This window comes from Clarias gariepinus, chromosome 11 (assembly GCF_024256425.1).
Source record: "Clarias gariepinus isolate MV-2021 ecotype Netherlands chromosome 11, CGAR_prim_01v2, whole genome shotgun sequence".
NCBI classification, from domain to species: Eukaryota; Metazoa; Chordata; class Actinopteri; order Siluriformes; family Clariidae; genus Clarias; species Clarias gariepinus.
This window is the reverse complement of record NC_071110.1, coordinates 6,245,448-6,269,572: the sequence shown is the minus strand read 5'-3', so window position 1 is coordinate 6,269,572 and position 24,125 is coordinate 6,245,448. Positions and strand designations below refer to the sequence as shown.

Sequence of the window (24,125 nt, the reverse complement as noted above, 5' to 3'; positions counted from 1 at the left end):
CATGTATGTTAAATAGTTTTACACCTTCATTCACAAGAAATTTCATCACAAGTCCCGGTTTGACTTGTACACCCCTTTATATAAATATTATAACAAAGCCTTCACTACTGGTATAATGAGAGAGAGAGAGAAAGAAAGAGAGAGAGAGAGAGAGAGAGAGAATGTAATCCCAAACCTTTGATCATGAGACAGGTCCATGGCTCGAATGCCAGCATCACAGCCTGGGTAGATATAAAGCTGTTTGAAGTCACAGCCTTGCCACACCTCCACCACTCCGTTATCTCCTCCAGTCACCAGCGTCTGTCCATCACTGCTCAGCAACATCGCCTGAAGAGTCGAAGCCCAGACACAAAAATTAACCCTCTGCTTGTAATGATAGTTGTGAAATATAGTGGTTTAATATTAAAGCTTGCATTTTTGTTGCAGTCACATTTAGTCCATTGTTTAGTTTCACTTTTTTTTAATCTCATGTATGAAATAGACGTGTTGTTCTGAACTGATGTCTGTCTGTCTAAATAATGTGTGTTCTCTTACACGTGTGGTGTCGTTAATCTCCATCTGGGCGAGCAGCTTGCCGTTGATGCTGAAGTTACAGAACTGTCCCCTCTCATAGCAGATGATACAATGGCCTTCGCTCGACACCGATATGAGCCGAGGAAGTGAGCAGGTATCAGGACCCTCCAAAGCCCGGAGCAGGTCCCCGGTGATGGTGTGCACCAGGCACGGACCCTCTGTCAAAATACACATCACAAGAATGAACTTTTAAATCTAAACTATAGCATGAATGTTAAACACAAGACAGACTTTATTGTTACAGGAGAACATTGTGGTCTCATTCTGTTAATCTCAGAACCCCTCAGAATCTGCACAATTTTAACCTACTTTGTATTTGTTTCTCTTTACTCTTCTGCACCTGCTTACAGTAACTGGTACCAACGGCACCATTATGGTAAGTATCACCCAGAAGAGCATGAGTTGAATCTGGTTTCTATCAAGGTCCCTTAACATCTTCACAACTCTGATTGACTCTGATGTATACACATGGATTTCCTTGATGGTGAAGAAAATCAGTCTTTTAACTAGCAAATCCAAAAGAAGTAAGAAAGCATGCAATTAGCTTATTTTGCTTTTGACTTATGGTTCATTGATAAAATATCAGGAGCTAAAAGCATAAGTAAACAATTTGCATACAATTACAGTTATTAGTAAAAATATGTAATGTTTAGAGCCTTCTATTGCTTCAACTTTTCTGACCTTGATTGGCCATTCTTAACAAAAGGTCAATCCAGCACTCTGTACCACTATGTACATACACAGATGATCCATAATATTAAAACCCAAAACATCATGACCACTTTAGTACAGATGTTACTGTACCTGGGCAGATCGAACCCCACAAGAACTCTGTGGTGTCTGCCATTGGCAGTAGATCAGTAGATCTTTTGGGTGCTGTGGTTTGTGGGGTGGATCAGGCTCATTCGTCTAGCACATCCCATGGGTGCTTGATTGGATTGAGATCTGGGGACTTTGGAGGCCATTTCAGCCCTCTGGACTTTTTGTCTGCCAGGTCCTGTGGGTGTTGGTACACTGGGCTTTGTGGTGCCTTCGTTTCATGGCCAGCATCGCCTTTTCTCTGGGATCACACCAGACAGGCTGCACTTTGGTTCCTGCAGCCATGGGTAAGCTTTGGATGCCTATGAACCCGCTACCAGTTTACTGGTATACAGGGGCGGACTGGCCATCGGGAGCACCGGGACATTTCCCGGTGGCCTGACGGTCGTTCTGGCCTGCCGGCTGCCGCTGTGCAGACGATCAGCCTGGCATGTGATAGGCTGGTGTATAACTACGAATTAATTGACGGATCTCTCAATCTACGAATCAGGCAATGGAAAGGGAAGGGAAGATTAGAAGATCAGGAGGGAAAATTACACTCCCACATCACATGACCCAACGTCAGCGACGCACTGCCTAATATCTGGCTATATCCAGAGACAGGGTATATCTGACTAAATCGTTCAAAAAATGGAGCGTAAACGCAAAGGAGGAGCAGAGAGTCAGCGTTAAAAAAAAAAAAAAAAGCCCTGGCCGCAGACGCAGCAAGCTGCTGCAAAATCCCGGCCATGTTCGCCAGTAAGGGAACAGGTCGGTCAAGATTACATCTACATTATATTTATAATAATTTGGCAGACGAACACTTTCATCCAAATCACTTAGATCATCACAATTGATAAAACTAAACCAACAAACGAGCAACAATATGTAAGTGCTGCTGTGCTGTGTCAAGTCTCGTTTCGTCTGAAAAGTTGACGAAGGAAGCAGCAGCAGTAGCACTAGTGCTGTAAATGCTCCTGCTGTTGAGCTAGAGGTGGTGGACAGTTCAGCGTTTGAGTCAGAGCAGGGACCTTCAGGTAAAGTTAAAGATAAGCAAAACTAAACATGCAGGCAGCAGGCTATACTTTTTAAACAACATGTGCTTTTTTATGATTTATAAGATCAGTAGTAGGACTGTGATTTTGGGGACATACAACTGATGGCTGCACAATTATAAATACAGATTATTGAACACACTTATTTCATATTGCAGAGCAACTAGATGTGCAGAGTGAGAGAGAGAAGGATTCAGGAAAAGATTAAGGAGACAGTGAAAGCCTTGATATCTCTTTTGATTATTTTGCCTGTCCACAGTCTAAGGATTTAGATTTTTTTTTTTAAGTATCCCCTAATTCAAATGCCTACTAGTGTACTAGTGCTAATTACTTACTGTTTACTCTTACTGGTCTGTTCCACATAATGCCATAATTGAGTAAATTTGTTATTTGTTACTTACGCAGTTATAGGTTTTGTTAAGTTTATTTGTGTTTGTGTTTCTGATACATTTAATATACTAGAGTTGAGCACTGAAAATACATAAAATGTAAATATTTCAACATGTGAATGTGTCTCTTATTATCTCTTTTAAAAAGCCAATTTTCTATTTGTCATTGGTTTGGTAGTATAAATGGTGTATTCCTAGTGAGTTGTTAAGGGTTATTTTTTTATTCATTTATATTGCATCTGGTAGTCTACCTGTTACAATAATAGTGTTAGCCTACAAGTTTATCAGTCCAGTAGATTACATGAATAGGGTGGTGGTGACTGCAGCAGCAGAGGTGGCCTGGGAGTCGAGTCAAATTCCCGGCCTGAATTATTGTCCCAGTCCGCCACTGCTGGTATATAATTCATAATGATAGTTAAATGTGTTAATGTTATATAATGGTAATATTATGGGAATAGAATGTATTTGTATGCAATAGCATTCCAGCACAAGAATGCCCCTGTAAAAATTTTAATTAAAGTTTTCCACGATTTGAGTGGAAGAAGGCACAAAGCCCTGACTTCAAGCCCACTAAACACCTTTACGATGAACTCAAGTGGCTAAATGAACCCAAATTCCCACAGCCACATTTAAAAATATGTTGGAAAGATTGCCCAGAAGAGTGGGAGTTATTCTAACTGCAGAATAGGGAATAAATATTCATTGGGATGTTCAACAAGCACATATGAAAGTGATGGTCATGTGTCCACCTTCATTTGCCATATTGTATATGTATAGAGAACTCGGCTGAAAAAAAAAAAAAATATATATATATACAGTATATATATATATATATATATATATATATATATATATATATATATGGCTGCTGTATGGTGGTACCAAGTTGTTCACTATAATCTATAATGAACATGAAGCAAAGTTTGTTTTATTGAATGTCTGTTTCTCCTGTTAATATAAATAAATGTGAAATTATGTATTTGAATAATAAATTAATTAATAAATAAGCAAGCCAATGTACTGTATGAAAAAGTAAATTGTACAACACAGAAAAAGCTCTTAAAAGCAACTGCAACTGAACCAATTTAAAATTAATGAGCTGGAAAAAAATATATCCTTAAGGCTTCAAGCTTGTGAGTATTAAGGAAAAACTGCTGCATCAAAACTCTCAGATAAACACGCATACAATTCTCATGTATACTGTATGTTAATTATGCTTGTGTATAACTGACTCAGAGGAGACCTATAGATGATTTTAAATGCCTTTTTATTTAAAAGAAATAAAAAATAATAAAAAAAATGCAAACATATATATTTTCTAAGCATTTAACCTAAATCATCTCCAGCTTGTAACGCATTTCTTTCTCTCCATATCCGTCATTTCATCTTTTTCCACCTTCCTTCTTTTTTTCAGTCTTCCATCCTTTCCATCATTCCTTCCTTCTTTCAGACCCTCTTTTCCTCTGTCTCTCTTTTTTGTTCCTTTTTATTTGCTCCTTTCATTTTTTCTTCTTCTCTGCCATTCTTTCTATTCTCAAACGAACAGTTTGCATGCATGAGCCTGACCTCTCAGTACACATGCCTCACTGCAGTTCAGCGTCTCTCAGCCAAACAATCAAGCACTCGTGCCCTACTTTATAAATGCTGAAATCAGCTCCAGGTGTGTTCAATCGATGCTTCAGTCCAATTTCACACTCTCACACATGCCACTTCTCTCAAAAAAGCTTTCTTTGACAACAAATCAAGCAACAGTAAATACATACTGTATCTAAACTAGATATTATGTTTAGGTCTACAACTACATATTAAATTAATCCCAAATAATATCACTTTTCAATTTAATTTAAATAAAATCATACACGCTTTTTGGGTGCTTTGAAGACTGTGTTAACTTGTTAAAGACTTTTATATTTTACATTGGACATTTAAATCTAAATTTTGTAATTAAATTAATACTAATCCTTAGTCACATGGACTTAGTGAATCTCGACAATTGCATGTAAACTCTATAAGACGATGTTAATTATGACTTTCATTGTGATGTTTTTTTCGTTTGTTGTTGTTGTTTTTTCACTTGGATGACCAGTCTGTAAATGATTGCCTAGACTGCTTTAGATTAAACACTGAGCAGGTCAATACGTCCATCGTAATCCATGACCAAGTTAAGAAAATCATTTGAGACTCTGAAACCAAACCACTGACCTTTGGCTCCACTGATGACCAGGCCAAGCTCGGCACACACCGACACACACACCACCTCGTAGTCGTGACCGGTCAGGACTGCTCGGGGTGCTGGGTAATCACCTGCAAATCAAACATTTACAGATTTATATTTCTCTATACCAACTACACATTTAAAAAAAAAAAGAAAGAAAAGACAATATCTATCAGAGTCTTGCGAAAAGGCAGCATCATGAGAAAGCATGAGCTGAGGAGGCCGGTCCATCTTCATTGACTCTGTTGTGAGGTCTGCAAAAAGATTCTCACATGAATAGTCAGTTGATTGATGAGGGGTAATAGAGAGGTGAAATGGAGTGTACACACACACACACACACCTGCAGCAGCTGAACACCACAACAGATCAATAAAGCAGCAGCATGACGAGAAGGTAAGACGGCAAGCTGCTACATTAGGGCACTGCTGGGTTTCAGTGCTTAAAAACAAAACTTTAAGAACGGTATTATAGTTGCAATGTCAATAATGTAGCAGCTTGAGGCGCAAGATGAGTAATAGTACATATCTAGATGTTTTTTGGAATTTTTGTCTGTCTGTTTATCTGTTTATTACATAAAAACTACAGGAAGAAAAGATATGCTAATTTGAAATTTAAACGAAAAAAAAAAAACGTGATCTCACGCACTTCACGGTAACGTGAAAATTGTAGTTAATTCCAAAAAACAGATAATTTACACTTTTTCAAATGCGCAAATTAGGGCACATCTAGTGTGTGTGGGTGTACATATATATATGCAGTGATCAGACTCTTAGCATCAGTACAACATTTAAACTCGCAAACATTTTTAAAGAGAGCCACACTTCCATGGCCACACTCCTGCACCCACTGCAGTCGTTCTCGTGGACATTCAGTGAGTGGACCTTGAAAATCGATAGGTAACTTATTGCCAATTTGCGAATAAATCAGTGGGAACTATACACACTATCATTCATCAACACCACTTGCACATTAGAGGAATCTAGGTAAAGGATATTGTCATAGTCCTGGCCTTGCTCCAAGCCATTCCCACATGTTTCGGCTTTTAAAGGAGTTCCTGGGAGGCCGTCGTATCAGACTTGAAGCAGGCAGTCTGAATATGGCTCTGGTGTTCTGCGAAAACTTTCTACCTTGATGGTATCCAAGCACTAGTGAAACCCTGGGATAAGTGCATTAGTGTAGAAGGGGATTATATACGTAGGGAAACACACAATGTTTTTACTCCTATAACTGTGTTCTGTTATTCTGCACAACCAGAAATCGCGGTTTGACTTGAACACACCTTTTATTTGGTATTTTGCAGTTATTGTAACCGGTTGAGTCAGAACAAATTAAAGCCTATGATGAATAATCATTAATAACAAAACATTTAAGAACGACACACCATGCTCTTCTATCGGTTTTATAGTTACTCAAAATGTGTTTGGTTCCCTTACCTGCTTCTTTTAAAATTCTCTTTTAGGAAATTAATAAAAAATAAATAAATACGAAAACAGATGGTGATGTTTTCAAGAATCCACAAAGGACGAGATTCTCCATCTGGAATGAAACTTATATGTACAGGTTTGCTAATCTAATTACTACAAACTGCGCACACTGAAAACTCCTTCAATAAATGTTATATTAATCACCGATTCATTTCTGGGAACAATCTCCTTGCAGAAATATTATAATCATTATACCTTTTTGTTGGTTGCACCATGTTGCATATAAGTTATACAAACCATAAAACATTGAATGTAACCATAACTGCCATCTTGGAGATGCTCTGACCCAGCTGTCTAGACATTTTCAACGTGGTCCTTGTCAAAGTCGCCCAAATTCTCATGCTTGCCCATTTTTTTTCCTGCTTCACATCAACTTCAAGAACTGAATGTTATACAGTTACTATATACAGTAGAGTACATATTTGACAAGTGCTGAAATATAAAACATGAAACATCTAGTTAAGATCTCCTGACAAGCACAGAGCTGAACACTGGGAGATTCAGTAACATAACCAAGCTGCTTCTAACCCTGAGAATAAGTTAAGTGCGCACCACTTTTTCATTTTTCATCTAAAGTTCAATAACAAGAGATCATGAAGGAGGACATCGCACTAAATAGCATTTTAATGACTTAGCAGAGTCGAGCCAATTGGCAAATGGACAGAAACATGACTGGATTCGTTTACAAGCTTATTCAAGAACTGAATAAAGAGCTCATGTAGTGATTAGCTCAATTAGCGTAATGAAGAGGAATGAAGTTATTCACCGGCGATCAATTCGGCAGCTAACGGAACACCGTGCAAGAGCGAGAGATAACTGGAGCAGATCCTGGAATGGTTACAGATGTAACAGTGCTTTAATTAACACTGGGGTCATTAATGTGAACGCACGCTCTACTTTTAATGGACAACAAAATCAATCCTGCACCAAATGATCAATATGGCACCAGATCCATTGATCCAGTTTCCACTTTCACGCGGACGTGTGTGTTTGTGACGGTGTTCAGTCCTCCAGGGAGAGTCACGGCTCGAGATCGGCTCACTCGTCTTCCTTACAAAAGAATCAATCTGTGTGTGTGTGTTTGTGTGTGTGTGAGCCCCCTGAGGTCCCGCAGGTCCCCGAGAGCACGCCAACACAATTAGGAGGCAGAAATTGGAGCCGGGGCTGGCAGGGCCGCCGTGCAGGGGCTCCGTCGAGCCGGATGTGATTTTAATCACCACGTGTTTAAGACACAGCGTTCTGTGCTGCGAGTACCTAATCAATTCCTCCAGCTAGTGTCAGAGGTCTGGACGTGGACACGCTGCTAAATATTCATGGCCCTTTCTGGATGTCCTGACCTCTGTGGAGAGACGTGTGTGATTAAAGCATGCTGGGAAAGGAGACACGTCTGAGAAAGGAGAAAACGTCTGGCATGAAGACTCTCAAACATCACTGCTCCACATACAGAGATTATTACTGCTGTCAGAAAACAAAGACAAGCTTTAATCGAAATGTTCGGCCATGACTTTTTCTCATTATGTAGGATAGGGGAAAAAAAAAAAAAAAATATATATATATATATATATATATATATATATATATATATATATATATATATAATTAACATTAGCATGTAAAAGTTTGTGCAACCCTGCTTATGGAAGAGAATTCTTTATCAAATTTTAGCTATAAGAGTTATTTTAAACAGGTAAAATGATTAAAATAATAAATTACGTAATCTATGTTTAGGTCAGGAAAAAAAGAGTTTAATTTATTACCATTAGAGGAAACATGAGGAGAAGAGAAAGATGGTAAGGAAGAGAGCTTGAGAGAAAAAGCAAATGAGAACAGAATAGAGTAAATGAGAAAAAAAAATTCACCTTAAAATTAAGGATTTTTTCTTTCTTTCTTTTTTTTAAGATAGAAGCTGAATTTCTTTCAGTGTTAAAAAATGGGGCGCTTATACTTACCACTAGAGGGCACTGTTACTTTTTTAATCTCACTGGCACTTCATGAGGATCAACAACAGTATCTATGAGAATGTCAGGAAAAAAACTATACAATAAAGTAAAAATAATAATAATAATAATAATCTTATACTTAAAAAAGCTACTAACAGAATAGAAAATGTATGTCATTTCTTTGTCAATCACTAGCTTGTGAAGTTTAGCCAGTTAACTATTGAAATATAAATGTAGCCTCCCCAAATACAAAAACATGTTTTCCCTTAATAACTATCTAGCTGTATTTGCTACATGGATGGATACTGAGATTTTTTTTTATTATTAATTATGACTGCTATTTAAAAAAGAATAAAAATGTTCACTGCTGATACACAAAAGTACAAAAAGTCTAGTGATTTTTAATATTTAAAAAAACAATACTGTGGTGCTATTAAAAATAAAATAAATAAATAGCCCCTGCTCAAATAACAATGTAATTAAAGTAGAAATAAAATGTGGACTATTTTAATGTAAAATGTCCTAAAAATCTTTAAAATATAAAAGAATGAATGAATTAATCCCTGCTTTAAAAAGTGCCTGCTAAAACAATACGGTCTAATAACTAAATAGCAATATTAACTACTTGCTAAAACTACTTAAATTAAATTGTTACCACCAGGAAACCAAAACACTTTAATCACTAGCTGAAAAACTGCTGAAAAAAAGAAATCCAACTAGTGTTGTTAACTAAATGGTGGGGGAAAGGAGATAGTGATGAATGCTATTTGGAAAAGCTTCTGCTGTATCAAAAAATGTAGTGGCTGCTGATACAAAACATTCTTTAAAAAAAAAAAACACATACGCTAGCAATGAAATAAAATGAAATATCGCCCTTCCTGACACAAAACACAGATGATAATGTTTTCTTTTTGGAAAAGTTACGGGTGATATTAAGACCCTAGACACACAACAGCCAGCTAGCAATTAAAGATGGGAATCATCAGGGACCATCTGGTATGATATCATGATACCTAGGTCCCAATTCTATATATATTATGATTCTGTAAGCATGATTTTATAAATATCCTTATTTTATTTTCAAAATTTTTCCTTTTTTTTTTTTTTTTTTTTTACAATTTTAAGAACAAATACATTTAATCTCTTCACAACTTTCTCACAACAGCTTCACAACTGAATTTAACTTGAATAATTTAATGTAGCCTGTACTATATAACATTTAGTTTTTTCTTTTAAAAACCAAGTGCAGCTTTTAAACCATGCAAACAAACTTAAAGTACAAGAGTTTAACATTTAACTTTAAATGAAATAAAAAAGCTACAATTGTAGATTTTTATTTCTAAACAAACTTAGCAATTAATTCACTCTTACCACATGGATGCTGATGTAGGAATAGTTCAATGTGTACCATCTCTAGGTAAATAGAGAAATGGTTACCACCTCAAATACCTCCACAGTTGTAAGCATGCAGACTTCTAACACGCATGTTTCGAGACTAAAATGCGATCGCTGTGTTTGAGACTGGTGTAAGCATGCAAATTAAGTGGGTTTTATGGCTAATCTGAAGTTTGGAGAAAACTTTTTACAGTAAAACACAACTTTTAATATTGTAACGCTATAAACATGCGTTTCTGAGGCATCACTCGCCACAGAAACTCGTGCACTCTGCACAAACTCATTATGTCTGATGTGATCAGTCATGGCTGATCACGCTGACAAACAGACAATTCTGTTCACTGCGTGATCGATCGCAGCATCTCTTTTATAAAAGTAAAAAATCTTTAAAAAAAATTATTTTGCAGTCAATGTGACGATACATAAATTGGCCCACAAAAGAATCATGATTCATAACTAAATAGATTTTTTACCCAATCTTTACTAGAGGTAGATACTAGGTGTTAGATACTAGGAAAAGCTATTGATATTAGGCTACTAATAATAACAAATATAGCTTCTGTTACCACAAACCTTCTGCTAAGTTAGCCACTTGAAAAACTACTGAAATAAAATAAAACTTGGCCAATGCTGATAACGACGCTTTCATAAAACTAGCTAGTAACGATAGCTGTTTCTGAAATACATAAAGTATAGCTCCTAGTGATAGAAAAAATTCGAATCACTACATAGATAGTTACTTGTAAAAGTTACTAACAGGCTTAAAATGTAGCTCCTGTTACTACAAATACATTTAATTACTAGCTAGAAAAGTCAGATACGTACTTCTATCAAAATAATGAATAAATAAAATGAAAAACTTTTTTTTTCTAATAATGAACAAGCAGTGCTAACTACTTAAAAAGCTACTGGAGTATTAAAACGTAACACCCGCTGACACAAAACATTGGTGGAAAAAAATGAAGATGATAAAAAATGATTAACAAATAAGTGATGAACACTTTTTGGAAAAGCTCCCGAAATGTGACAAAAATGTACAGTAGCAACTGCTCATGCAAAACCTTCTCAAGAATTGCTTGTGATTTTGCTACTTAAATAAGACACTGTGATGATAGTAACAAATAACTAGCACGTGCTTATACAACAGTACAGTACAATTAACAGCTATCAACATGCAAAATTAGCTACTTGGAAAAGCTACTAAAATAATCATCAATGAAAATGTAGCTTTTATTGACTTAATACTTTATAATAACTCTTCTTCTTCTACTTTTTCTTTCGGCTGTTCCCTTTCAGGGGTCGCCATAGCGAATCATCTGCCTCCATCTAACCCTATCCTCTGCATCCTCTTCTCTCACACCAACAAACTTCATGTCCTCTTTTACTGCATCCTTCCTAAACTCTTGCCTTTCCTTTTCTCTCTCTGCTTTCGAACACGCCTTCCACCCCTCTTTTTTCGACCAACTTCCACCGACTTTCCAGTAGCCTAATTTCCACCGGCACCCTGTAGGTCAACAGCACCGGTGGCGGTCGTTGTTAACCCGAGCCGCGACCGATCCGGTATGGAAATGATATCCATTTATCCAGACTTGGGACTGGCACAAGGAGACACTGGATTGCGCCCCCCGTGGTTGCATTAATACTTTATAATAACTAACTAGCAATATTAGCTGCTTGAAAAGCCACTGTAAATGTTTAAAATTACACCTGCTAACCCAAAACATTAGAAAAATTACAGGTAGTGAATGCTATTTAGAAAAGCTCCTAATGAAAAAGGTAGCCACTGCTGATACAAAACATTCTAAAAACTGACTAGCAGTGTTTGCTAGGTCAATAGGCTACTTTAAAGTAGCTTGCTGCTCATACAACAGTCTAATCACTAGATTAGTGGTAAGCTAGCTATTTGGAAATATACTGATATTTAGCTACTGATAATAGTATAATAGAAATCTGAAAAAATACTCTAGCTAGCAAAGTTAGCTACATCACTTACAATAAAACGATAGTGATAAAAAAGTAAAGAAAAGGTAACAAAATGTGCTGAAAGAAAACATTCTAATAAATGAGTAGCAATGTTAGCTACTTATATTTAATATTTATTATTTAATAAATAAAGTGTAATTGAATTAAAACTTTTAAAAACCAAACTAGCAATATTAGCTACTTGGAAAGCTACTGAAATTTCAGAAAGTTACCTTTGGTGACACAAACCATTGAGTGAAAAAGGTGTTAGTGATGAATGTGCTCTGCTGAATTATAATTAACATTTAAGTACTAAACTAGCTATATTACCTACATGGAAAATCATGTGGAAATAAAGAAAAAAATGTTTTAATGCCTTTTATCTAAAAGTGTATAATATATCCATGTCCAATCATCAACTTCTCAAACCACTAAACATACGCCCATGAAATATATAAAATACCACACTGTTTAATTTACTTTACCTGCTACACTATCACTCACAAAGAACAATAACGCCATGCTCATCATAAGAATAACAAGCGCACTTTTAAATTGCACCAAATAAGCCCCGGTTTGTGAATTTCATAACGCTGGAGCCGTGTTTTCCTCCTCAGGAGGGCAAAGCCGCGTCTCGCTAATTGGAAGCAACCAAGCTGAAATACTTAATTAACAGTGTGAAGCTTAGCACAGTTAATTAGAGAAAGCTCACACCTAAAGCAGAGAAGCTGACACTCGTGAACAGCAGAGCATCTGAACAACAACGGGCATTTTAACAATACGTCTGAGAAACTGTAAGCGTCTCAGGATGATTAGCTGTTGGTCAAATGAAATGAAGACAAAACTGTTTTTTTTTAGTTGTTGTTTTTTTTTTTTAAGAAAGTTGAGGGCGTTTTCACTCGCTGAGCGCTCTAATACTCTGCTGTGATTGCTGTAATTAGCTGATACTGTCTTGTGGCTTTTTGTCATCTGTAATTGGATTTCTTTTAATAAATAAAGAATAAAACCGTTGTTTTTGGGCTGTGCTGTTTATAGGGAAATAATCGATGCTGGACGCTAGGTGATGTAACTGCTACCACCCACAGTTTAAATATGTTCCTGTTATTATAAGTTTTAAAGATTTTTATTGTTTAAAGAAATACTTTTTATTTTAATCTCTTGCATTAAACATGAACATTATGAGTATACAAAAGAGAAAAGCTTACTGACTGTTAAAGTGCTGACACTGGAGACTCCTTCCTTTAATGATGTGCAAATTAAAATGGTATATTTTAGGTTAAGTAGTTCAACAAAAATCATTAATTATTCGGTTTTAATTAGTTTAAATTTATCATTTACTTGTGAATAAAAAATGTATTTAAATAAAAATGTTGCGATGTCAGAAAATCAATTAACTTCCGACCAATCAGAATTGAGGATTCTACACTGTTGCGTTATAAAAGATACAGTTTCCTATTAAAATGTAGTTTATCCAAGTTTTTAAGTGATAAAACTGTAAAGGAAGAGAAATACAGTCAGTTTTGTCATATCTACATTTATACCACAGTGAAATCTTTTGCTTCACATATACTAGCTAGTTAACAAGCTGGGGTCAGAGCGCAGGGTCAGCCATGCTAGCTCAAAGAGGATTAAGAGCCTTGCACATGGGGCCCTACGGGGCAGCTTGTTAGTGCTGGGGTTTAAACTTACAACTTCCTGATCAGTAGTCCAGAGCCTTAAATACTGAGTCACCCCTGCCTTATGGTGTGTAAAGTTTCTCAGGAATAGTTTTTGCCTATTTGACTGATGGGTGCCATTAATTTTAGACACTTAAATTTTCCTGGTTTCCTCTTGCCTGTAAACAGTATGTACCTGAGACTTTTTTTATAGTCCCTGTTTGACTGCGTGTATTACTGTTATACTTTGGATAGATTGTATATAGTTGTGTGTTGTTGCATGCGTGTGTTACACTCACTGTTATTTGGATTGTCTCCTATAATGTGATGTCGGCCGCTCCAGTACCACAGCAGCAGAGTGGCGTCTCTGGATCCTGAGACGACGTAGCAATCGCCGCCGATGTAAGACTCTGAACGTGCCAAACACGTCACGACATCCCAGTGGCCGAACACTATCTGTGTCAGCTTACCTGAAAAGAACATATCCACGTGCATAGTCAGATAACTAGGTGTTATGATACGTAACACAATTACACCATGGCAGAAAATATGAATTTTATAAAAAATAAAATAAAATAAATAAATAAATACAGTCCACTCTCCAACAATAAAAAAGCTATTAGACATGTTAACACCGTTTCACCACAGTCGGTTACTAACTAAATGTATCATCAGTCAAACACTTTTGGAAGGAATTTCTTTGTTGTTGTTGTTGTTGTTGTTGTTGTTGTTTTTTTGGATAGGCCTTTAGTCATCACTTAAAGAACAGAAAACAGTCTAGATGCATGACTTCCTCAATTCCTAGTGGGACCAGTTGAGCAGTGCTGTGCGTTCTGAGGGAACTGCTGATCGTTAACCAATAAACAAGGGCACTACTTAGTGTATGGAACAAGGGATTGTACACAGCTCACCCTATCGGTTTAAGATTTTACATTATGTGGGATTCAATCCTGGGACAATTAGTTAAATTAGTTGTTCCCAAAGTGGGGTCCATGCTTTAGGGGGGGTGCCAAAGATCACATTAGATGCACAAGCCTATCTGTTCTCTAGATTTGTACATAAGATCTCAATTAAACATATATGAAGATTAGGATGGGCTTAAAGAAAAACGTTTGGGAACCATCGAGTTAGATGCCATATATAGTTAATTATTTATGCCAATGTACTACATTTTAGTTCATTTCTATTGATCACTTTACAAAAAACAAAGCATTTTGTAAAGAAGTGAAAAAGTTTGCAAAACAGTAACCTTTTGCTAAATTAAATTACTCATATTTGTAGTTTAATGACAGCTTGGGTCAATTAAGTGAATGTTTATTGAATGCAGTTGACAGTAAGGTGGTAATCATTGCTAGATGGTACCAGGTAATGAAAAAAGACAAAAGTACAAAGAAATACAAAATTGGGCTGGTGGGCTTAAAACTTTTTGTCTAAAATGCCTGTCACAGCATTAAGCGTTGTGGTGATGTACCATTCACACTCATAGGTGATATCACTCTCACTCACTCATTCTCTATATTGCCTATCTAGTACAGGGTCACTGGAAGCCTGAAGCTTATTCCAGGAGACTTGAGGCACTACTGTACTGTAGTTCATTTAATGGTGGAAAAATTAGGAACGAATGAAACAAATAAAACAAATAAAACAACTTAAATTAACACATAAATGTGAGTCTTTACCAGTTTCTGAGGAGTAGACGCGAAAACTCTTGTCCCAGAAGCCGCACACCAGAACATAGCGATTGTCTGCTGTAACCACGAAACACTGCGAGTTGATCTGGATGCTTTGGTCCACCAAATCGGTGATCTGCCTCTTGTTCGTTCCTGTGTTGTTGGCTAGGACATAGCAAAGAATGAAGAGCATATTTATTCAGAGTGTGAAAGCTGTTTCCAGCTGGGATTAATATGTATATCTTCCATTACAAAAACAAAAAAAAAGGAAAAAAATTGTAGAATCGCATTTTGAGGTTTCTTGCACCGCTCCAAGTAGGAAACTCTCAGCTTTCTGCTACTTACATTTACAAATATTTATTCTAAATGGCATGCAAGTGATGCAGGATATGAACTTAGCACAGTTTAACAGGCTAACAGTGGCGCTTAAATACACACATACATGTATGCAGTGGCTCTGAGCCCACTGCCATCATTCCTAAACATTCAGCGAGTCGAACGTCTGATCCTTGAAAATAACTTGTTGTCAGCTTGTTAAAGAGATGCATCTGTCGGTGGGAACTGTACACACAACCATTCACCAACACCACAACTTGCACATTCCAATCACTTGGCTGGTAGATACTGTACAGTCCTGCCCTAGCTCTAATCCATTTCCACGTTTGCACCATTATAAAGGAGTTCCTGGGAGGCCAGTGTTTCAGACCTGAAGCAGGCCGTCTGATCATGGCTCCGGCATACTGAGAAAACTTTCTAACTTGATGGTATCCGAGCATTATATGGAAACATAAAGGGAGTTTTTACTCTCATAACTGTGTTCTGTTATTCTGTACAATCAAAAGTCACAGTTTAACTTGAAGACCTCTTGTGTTTTATCACATCAGTAATATCATCATATGAAATTCTTGGAATCCCCACGATTATTACTTAATTAGTTTTGTGGTCAAAGCTTTGGTGATGGATGATTAACAGACCTTGCAACTGAACAAATAAGAAAGCTACATGGTTTTCCCTTTAGTGAAAAATAAAGAGATCTTGCATGTGTGCAAGAAAAACAGGAAAAAAAACAATAAAGACAATTAAGGACAGTTCCTTTTAACCAAGCACAATGAAAAGAAAGTAGATACAGTGTAATAAATAAAAAAAACAGGGAAAATTTAATTACTATTTAGGAGTACCAATAATTTTATCATTTGAAAAAAATATTATTTATAAATATTTTTTAAATATTCTTCCTCAGCTGTTTAAATGTGTTTAATGTATAATTCATATTTTATATACACTCATTCTATTAAAGGGTACCATTACTTCCAGAGCTGAGTGCATTTTCATAGTACAAACATCAGCAATGTATAAAATAAGTTTAATAATTTTATATATATATTTTTTTCAAACTGTACTGAAAACAGTAATATAAAAAGGTTTTTTTTTAGTTTTTATGTAATGCATTTAATTTATACTCACCGATCACTGAGTCCATTTCAATAGGGAGATGATGGGCCTGCTCTAATGAGTATCCTGGAGCACCCCGTAGACCTGTGATACACACACACACACACACACACACACACACACACACACACACACAAACTCTGAGCCCAAGCTGCTCTCTGACCCCTTTGTCCCCACTAGGAGGGGGGGGGGGGGTCTTTTCAAACCCATGGGTGAGGTTTAGACGACGTTTATTGATTCCTCTCTCTTAAGCATGAGGCAGGCCAGAGACTGTTCGGCCCCTGAGGCAGGCCTAAGGCCAAAGGCGGCCATTTTGCACCAGCAGAAACAGACGCAGAAGGTCTGGTGGCCTTGTTCCGGTAGTTATACTGTGCAGCTGTGGCTATTAGGGAAACCAAGCCGCCTCCTCTACTTCTGACATCACAGCGCTGACAGCCCAGGATGTGTGGGAAGAAGCGGGAGGCCATGATTGGCTAATTTGGCAAGGCGTGAGACCTCTGACCTGCAGGTGAGCCAAGTTCCTGTTGAGGGTCTAGGTGGGTAATGCAAGCACACTTGACTGAGTAGGGAATGTGTGGTGGAGGCATCAAGGTATGTTTTATGTTTAGGATCCTATATTCACAAAAGCCTATATCCCAGGGTTTCATGTTCCACAATTCTGTTTAATCAGAAAATTCCTTATCTGGGTTCACTGTGCTCCTAGACAAAGTATTCTGTATTCCAGGTGCCATTTTTGCAAAAAACAATGTTGAAATTAAGTACCCCAGGCCACTATATTTTTTGGTATCCTTTGCTCACAGACGGTGATCTTCCCATTCCCCCATATAATTATATAGGGTTAGGTATATAACCCACAAGCCACCTTTTCCCCAAACCCCATGTACACTCATCCCTTTTGTATCCAAACCCCCAGGTCCGTATGTTTTTCAGTATCCTGTGATACCAGAACTCCTTAGCACTTATGTCCCTATAGAGCTATACTTGCCAAAGCCCAATACTTCCAGATTCCCCTATGTTCCCAGATCCCTATGTCCCACCAAGCCCAAAGGTGCAATGTTTCCAATTCCATATGTCTCTCAACCTCCTTTTAGGACCCTCTAGTCACAAACTCGAGTGTTCACAAAAGGGTACTATAATTCCTTGCTCCCTTTCCCTATTCATAGAAAGTTTTATATTCCCAGCCCCTATTTTCTTAGAACCCCATGTTATCAAGGTCAAATGTTCAATGTCCTCCACAACCCTATGCTTGCACATATTCCCAGCTTGGTACAATGTTTCCAGATCAGCTCTGTTTCTCCTATAATTCCATAATCACTATGTTCACAAACCAATTACAAGACGTTCATGTAAAAATTCATAAGAAAACATTCAATGGATATATTTTCTAGCCACAGCCATGCTTGTTAGTGTGTATGTGCATGTAGCTGTAGCTGGTCTCAAATGCCATTGAAAGTCAAGAACCACAGTGAACCATAAGCAGTGATATTAGACAAGCTCACACCAGTGGCTCCACTCACCCACAGTGTTGTGCCAGCGGTTGACAGCGAACAAACGGCTGCAGGTCACAGTGACAACGGCGGGCATTGCCAGGTGGGGCAGTGTGTTGGCAGCCACGTGGGTGACCGGAGAGTTGGAAGGAAACTTCAGGACCATGATGACGTCTTGCTGCATCTGCTCCTTAAACATGAGCGGACTCTGCGGAAGGAAACACTGATGAAGAGACAGAGCGTGAAGGAGAGGGGAAAGGGATCACGGGGAGGAAGAGGGAAGGGTGAGAGGAACAGGATGGAGAGAGGAAATTAGTATGGGGTAGTGGTAAAAAAGAGAGGGTAGAATGGAAAAAGGGAAAGTTGGACAGGGAAGGACAAAGTCTTTGATGTGCATTTCCAATTGACTGTACTGACACTGGAGACTCCTTCCTTAAACGCTAAGTAGACATCTCCCCACAAAAAGCTTCACAATACAATTAACAACAAATCCGGATGTTTAATCTGTTTTGTATGTAGTTTTTCCACAATTCGGTTCTCAAACTTGTTTATACAGAAACAATAATTAATTCTTGTGATCGGTAGACTAATAGAAGTTTATTACGCAGAGCTGGCAGCATTATTGAAACAGCTGTTCCGACCAATCAGATTCAAGAATTCAACAGCATGGACCAAATACAACCCACAAATGAAGTACATTTGCATGCACACTAGCCACTTTCCCATAATCCTCTACAGTCTGTTTCCATCTGCTAAGACTAAGAGAAGGTTCAATTAAGAGGTCTCACTGGGGTTTGGGAGAGGTGTGGGTATATAAGCGAATGTATTGTGCACAAGGTACAGGTCAAAGTTCAGAACAGGAACGATTTTCAATACTACTTCAAGATGTTACAGCGAGATGTTTAATAATACAGCTGTGTTAGTGGGTGTGGAGCTGCTCGTACCTGCTACACTCATTCTCCAATCATTTAATTCAGTTCACCTTATATATAAAAGACCAGCTGGACAGAAATACAGATGTTGAATAAGATTCATAATAAGCAAGGCAGAGGGGAGAGTGAGTAGAACAGATTCAGTGAGATGACACGAATAACCCTCGAGTCGCGAAAAGGTTGACCTTGGATAGCATGATTATAAATGAAAGGATGTACAGTATTATGCAGTGTAAATGAAAGAGCCAGATGTCCGGGTCATATTATTCATAATCAACAATGATGCCATTTTTAAGACTTCTGAAAAACTCTTTTTATTTTCAACCTTTTTTGCCTGGTTGTAGTGGAAAAGCTGGTCTAATTATGAATACTAAACCAAAAAAAATGATAGAAACTTTTTTTTTTTTTAATGAATGACAATGCTGGGCATGTGAGAAATGTTTCAGTGCTATATCTCTATAACAATCTACAGTATCTGTCTCATTGTCTATCTATCTATACGTGTGTCGGGGTCCATTTGTTTGACTGTCTATCTATTCATTTTACTGTACGTACTGTATATCATACGGTTTATATGACTTTTCTGTCTGTTTCTCTGCTTGCCTGTCTCTGTATGTCTCTTTGTCTGGAATGTACTTACTCACTCACTCATCGTCTATATCGCTTTAGCCTTCATTCAGGGTAGCGGGGGGCCTGGGGCCAGAAGCCTTAGGGCACAAGCCAGGGTACACCCTGGACAGGGTGCCAATCCATCGCAGGGCACACACACACTCACCCTCTCATCCACACACTACGGGCAATTTGGGAACGCCAATTAGCCTAAGCTGTATATCTTTGAACTGTGGGAGGAAACCGGAGTACCTGGAGGAAACCCACCAAGCACAAGGAGAACATGCAAACTCCATGCACACAAAGGCGGTAATGTTGTAGCCAGGTGCTGATAATCACCAGCCGTCGATTAATCGACCGTCAGTAGGTGTGAAGACCTCTATAAAAGCAGAAGTTTTAGCGGCCTGGAGGATTCAGGTGGGCACACAGTAAGCAATGGTCTTAGAGAAGTAATTGTTGCTGCACATCATTCTGTATAAAACCATTTCCAAACCATTTCCAATTTGAAGATCCATGTTCTACATTGAGAAATATTATTCACAAGTGAAAAGCGTTCAAGGCAGTTTTGAATCTTCCCAGTAGAAGACATCTCAGGACATTCACCCCAAGGTCAGACTGTTCAATGCTCGAAAATAATAAGCTTTTAGATCCTACAGGCCTCACTGAACATGTTTTCCAAGTCCATGACAGTGCAATTAGGAGAAGGGTTGGAACATGGAAGCATAGCTAAGATTCGCAAAGCTGCATCCAAACAAAGTACAAGGCTTTTGAAACAATATGTCTCATGGACAGATGGGACCAAAGAGGAGTTGTTTAAACCCTCCACCATGTTTGGGGAAAAAAACAAACAGAATTTCGGCAGAAACACCTCATACAGTACTAATCATCAGGCACAACGGTGGAGAGATGATGATTTGGGCTTGTGTTGCAACCACAGGACCTGGGCACCTTACATTCACTGATTCAATCATGGGCTTCTCTGTATACCAGAATATTCTGGAGGCAAATGTGAGGCCATCTGTTCGACAGCTAAAGCTTCGTCAAAATTGAGTCATGCGACAGATGATTTGAAGCAGACCAGTAAGTCATCAGAATGGCTGTAAAATAAGATAATCAAGGTTTTGGAAAGGCCTAGTCAAAGTCCAGACTTCAAGCCAACTGAAATGCTGTGGATCTTAAAAAAAGTTGTGCATAAGTTAATGTCCAAAAAGTGAACACTGTATGTACAGTACACTGATCAGCCATGACACGAACACCACCACTACCAGGAGAACTTGTATATTGATTAATTAATTTTATACCAGTGAACTTGTGGCAGGGTCATGGGCACTCTACGGCAGTGGAGACCAATTTGCCAATCCATCTGTTCCCATTCCACAGAAAAGCTAATGCAGGTCAGCGAAAGAAGTAAATGCACAGAAGGGCATCAGAACATTGATGTGTATCACAGCCCAAGGGTGTCGATCCAGCCTACAAACTGCTTAGATCCCAGTACAATTGAGCATCCATGGGATGGACTGGTCTAATCCATGGAAGTGCCATCACACAACCTAAAGAGTACATTCCAATCACATAATCGACACCACAGCACACCCCCAGAAGCCTTGCAGAGACACACCGTGATGGGCCAAGGGGAACCGAAATCTTAGGGGGTTTAAAGTTAATGGTTTTAAAATTACAGCTAATCGTGATGTATACAGTATACTGGTACCAGGATATGTCTAGATTTATGCTTTTTTAAAAGCCTTGATTGCTGCCATTTTCTTTTTTACACACTACAGTATATTGTACATACCAGTGGTCCATATGTTAGGTTGAAATCCATAAAAATGATAACGATTATGATCATAATAATGATAATGTAGTGCATCTGTGTGTAATGTTGCGGCTGAACATGTAGATTTGAATTTAATCGCTTATGGCAAACAGTGCTTGTGCACACGGCAGTAAAACTTTAAACTCACTGTAACATTCCGAGGTCAAAGGTACTATAGGGTCGTTACCAGTTTCAGGGCAGGTCAGTTGAAGGGTCATTTTATTGAATTCCAGGCAATGGTATTGTAAAGGCAAAAGCGATGTGTTGTTTAAGTTACTTAGACATCAGTTAAATATATATATATATATATATATATATATATATATATATATATATATATATATATATATATATATATCCTGTATAAGTTATAATACAGTAAACAAAGTGCTATATGACCAGTAGGGAGCACTGTCTTCTCATCACACACACACACATTCTGTAACAGGCCCCTGCTATTCTGAGGAAGTCGTGTACTTTGAAAAGTATGTCAAAGTGTGCGCATGCGCATGGACGAGCGCGTACTGTACTCAGCCAATGACTACCCGAGTACAGTTCTCCCAGCAGCGCATCTGTACCTCAGCTCTGCAGTCTCCTGTGAGTAGATTAGCATCATGACACACTGCATGAACGTGGTGCACATTACTCAGGATGAAGACGTGCTCATTAAAACCGTGGGCACACGGGCGTGAAAAACAGCGGCAGCCGTGAAGGTCAGACGTGACTGCCCTCGTCTAGAATAATAGCTACGGCGGTACGGGCGGAGCCATGTAGCAAACGTGTACATATACACAGACACTATGAAGGATCTGAGAGTGTGCGCACACACACACACACACACACACACACACATACACACATGGTGCTCTCACCAGGTGCATGGCGGAGCTGCGAGGAGGATGGGGCTCGATGAGCAACTGAGATGGCGTCTGTCCAATGCTCTGGATCTGTGCCTCCATGGCCTGCAGTGAAGAAAAAGAGAGAGAGGATGGAGAGATGGAGGATGAAAGAGAGGCAGAGAGAAAGAGAGAGAGAGAGGGGGAGAGAGAGAGAGAGAGGAGTGTCACTATCAATAGGCATCAAATCCGTTGACAATGCAAGCAAATCCCCAACTCAGCCTTTGCTTAGAAAGAAGGATAAGAGCAAAATGAGTGTTCCTAGTCCCTCATGCCATGCCACCCTCCCCTTCCAGTCTCCTTCAACCCCCCTTCCAAGTCTGCAGAGTCATCCAAGTGTTAGTATAGAAGAGACAAGCCCTTTCCTATTAACACGCTTGAGTTAGCTGTGCCCGTTTCCCCAGGCAGACCAAACAGACGCTAACCTGGCCTGACACACACCGCCCGCACTGCGCCATTGGCCTGCGCGCTGATGTTATTGTGCCAGAGACAAAAGATGGAGAGCAAACACACAGACATATACACAGACATAGCACATAAGATAAGATACAAGAAGGTCAAGATATGTTCTGACCATATATAATAAGATAAAGTGAGATACAATATTGTCTTGTATAATATATGATTATTATTATTATTATTACTTGGGCACATGACAATATAACTTAAAAACCTATATGATAGGAGAAGATAAGATAATATATGGCAAGTGGAAATGAGGTATGATAAGATTTGGCAGGATGATAAAATGGGAAAAAAAGAAAACAAGAAGTGATAAGGTGCTATAGGATGGGATGAGACAATACGATACAATACAATAAGGTCGGGTGATGACATGAGAAGATAAGATAAAATGAAATGAGGATAAGATAAAGGGTAATACAGTAAGCCATGGTAATATACAATTAAGGAAACAAGAACACATATTTTACTGTGACAGGCTGCAAAGTTCCTAAAGATAATGTTTACAAGAATAATAGTTTATGTAACAACCGCAGCAGCGACCTCGTTTCCCCTCTCGTCTGTTCCAACCACTCAGCACTCAGCATCAGCAGTGAACTAATCACCGGCCTGATCATCTGTCATCATCTGCACCTGTTTCTCACTGGTTCAGGCCTTAAATTAGATGTTTTTAATGCTTGAATGATTCATAGGTTTATCAAACAAAAAAAAAAAAACATTGCTCTGAAACTGGCCAGGTTCAGAGACTGGACTGAAAATGAGAGGCGAAAACGTTGCCAAGAATAAAAAGACAAAAAAAGTCCTTCCAGAAGCCTGGAGAACAATTCCTCATGACTATAATAAAAATACAAGAAAGTCTGGCTCTTTGGAAGCAAAATGTGAAGAAGAAAAAAAAAGCTTAAGACTTTTTGCACAGTACTGTACAGTATATAGGAAAGATTATTTCATATTCGATCTCCTGAGGGTGCTAAATATGTAAACGTACTTTCATAATAATCTTACATCTTGTGTAATGTACCTTAAACCAGAGGAGTTTTAAAATAACAGCCGATTTCAAGCCAGAAGCCTACAGAGTCCCCCCCCCCCTGCCACATATGTATGAAAATACAGCATTCCATATTGATTCATAAACGAATGCAATATTCAAAAAACGATAATTCCTTAGCAAATGATTAATTCTGGCTAGGATGGCAGCCGACCTGGAGATCATCCCAGAATAAAAATCGGTGTAAGTTGGGAATGCAATCTGGATGGAATGCCAGTCCACCACAGGGCACCCCATGACCCCCCCCCCCCCCCCCCAACACACACATACAGTATATTTGCATACTTAA

At 38.4% G+C, this 24,125-nt stretch overlaps 1 protein-coding gene across 1 annotated transcript in view; it reads right to left on the bottom strand.

Annotated features, from left to right (window-relative positions):
* nbeab (neurobeachin b) overlaps window positions 1–24,125 on the bottom strand; it is a 387,766-nt gene that overhangs the window by 2,646 nt on the left and 360,995 nt on the right. Inside the window, exons 49-56 of the mRNA XM_053507055.1 lie at window positions 22,306–22,395; window positions 18,107–18,284; window positions 16,602–16,673; window positions 15,147–15,302; window positions 13,767–13,937; window positions 5,018–5,119; window positions 535–731; window positions 176–327 (exon numbers count right to left, since the gene is read on the bottom strand). Coding sequence (XP_053363030.1) covers window positions 176–327; window positions 535–731; window positions 5,018–5,119; window positions 13,767–13,937; window positions 15,147–15,302; window positions 16,602–16,673; window positions 18,107–18,284; window positions 22,306–22,395 — 1,118 coding nt within the window. The remainder of the gene's footprint in view (window positions 1–175; window positions 328–534; window positions 732–5,017; window positions 5,120–13,766; window positions 13,938–15,146; window positions 15,303–16,601; window positions 16,674–18,106; window positions 18,285–22,305; window positions 22,396–24,125) is intronic.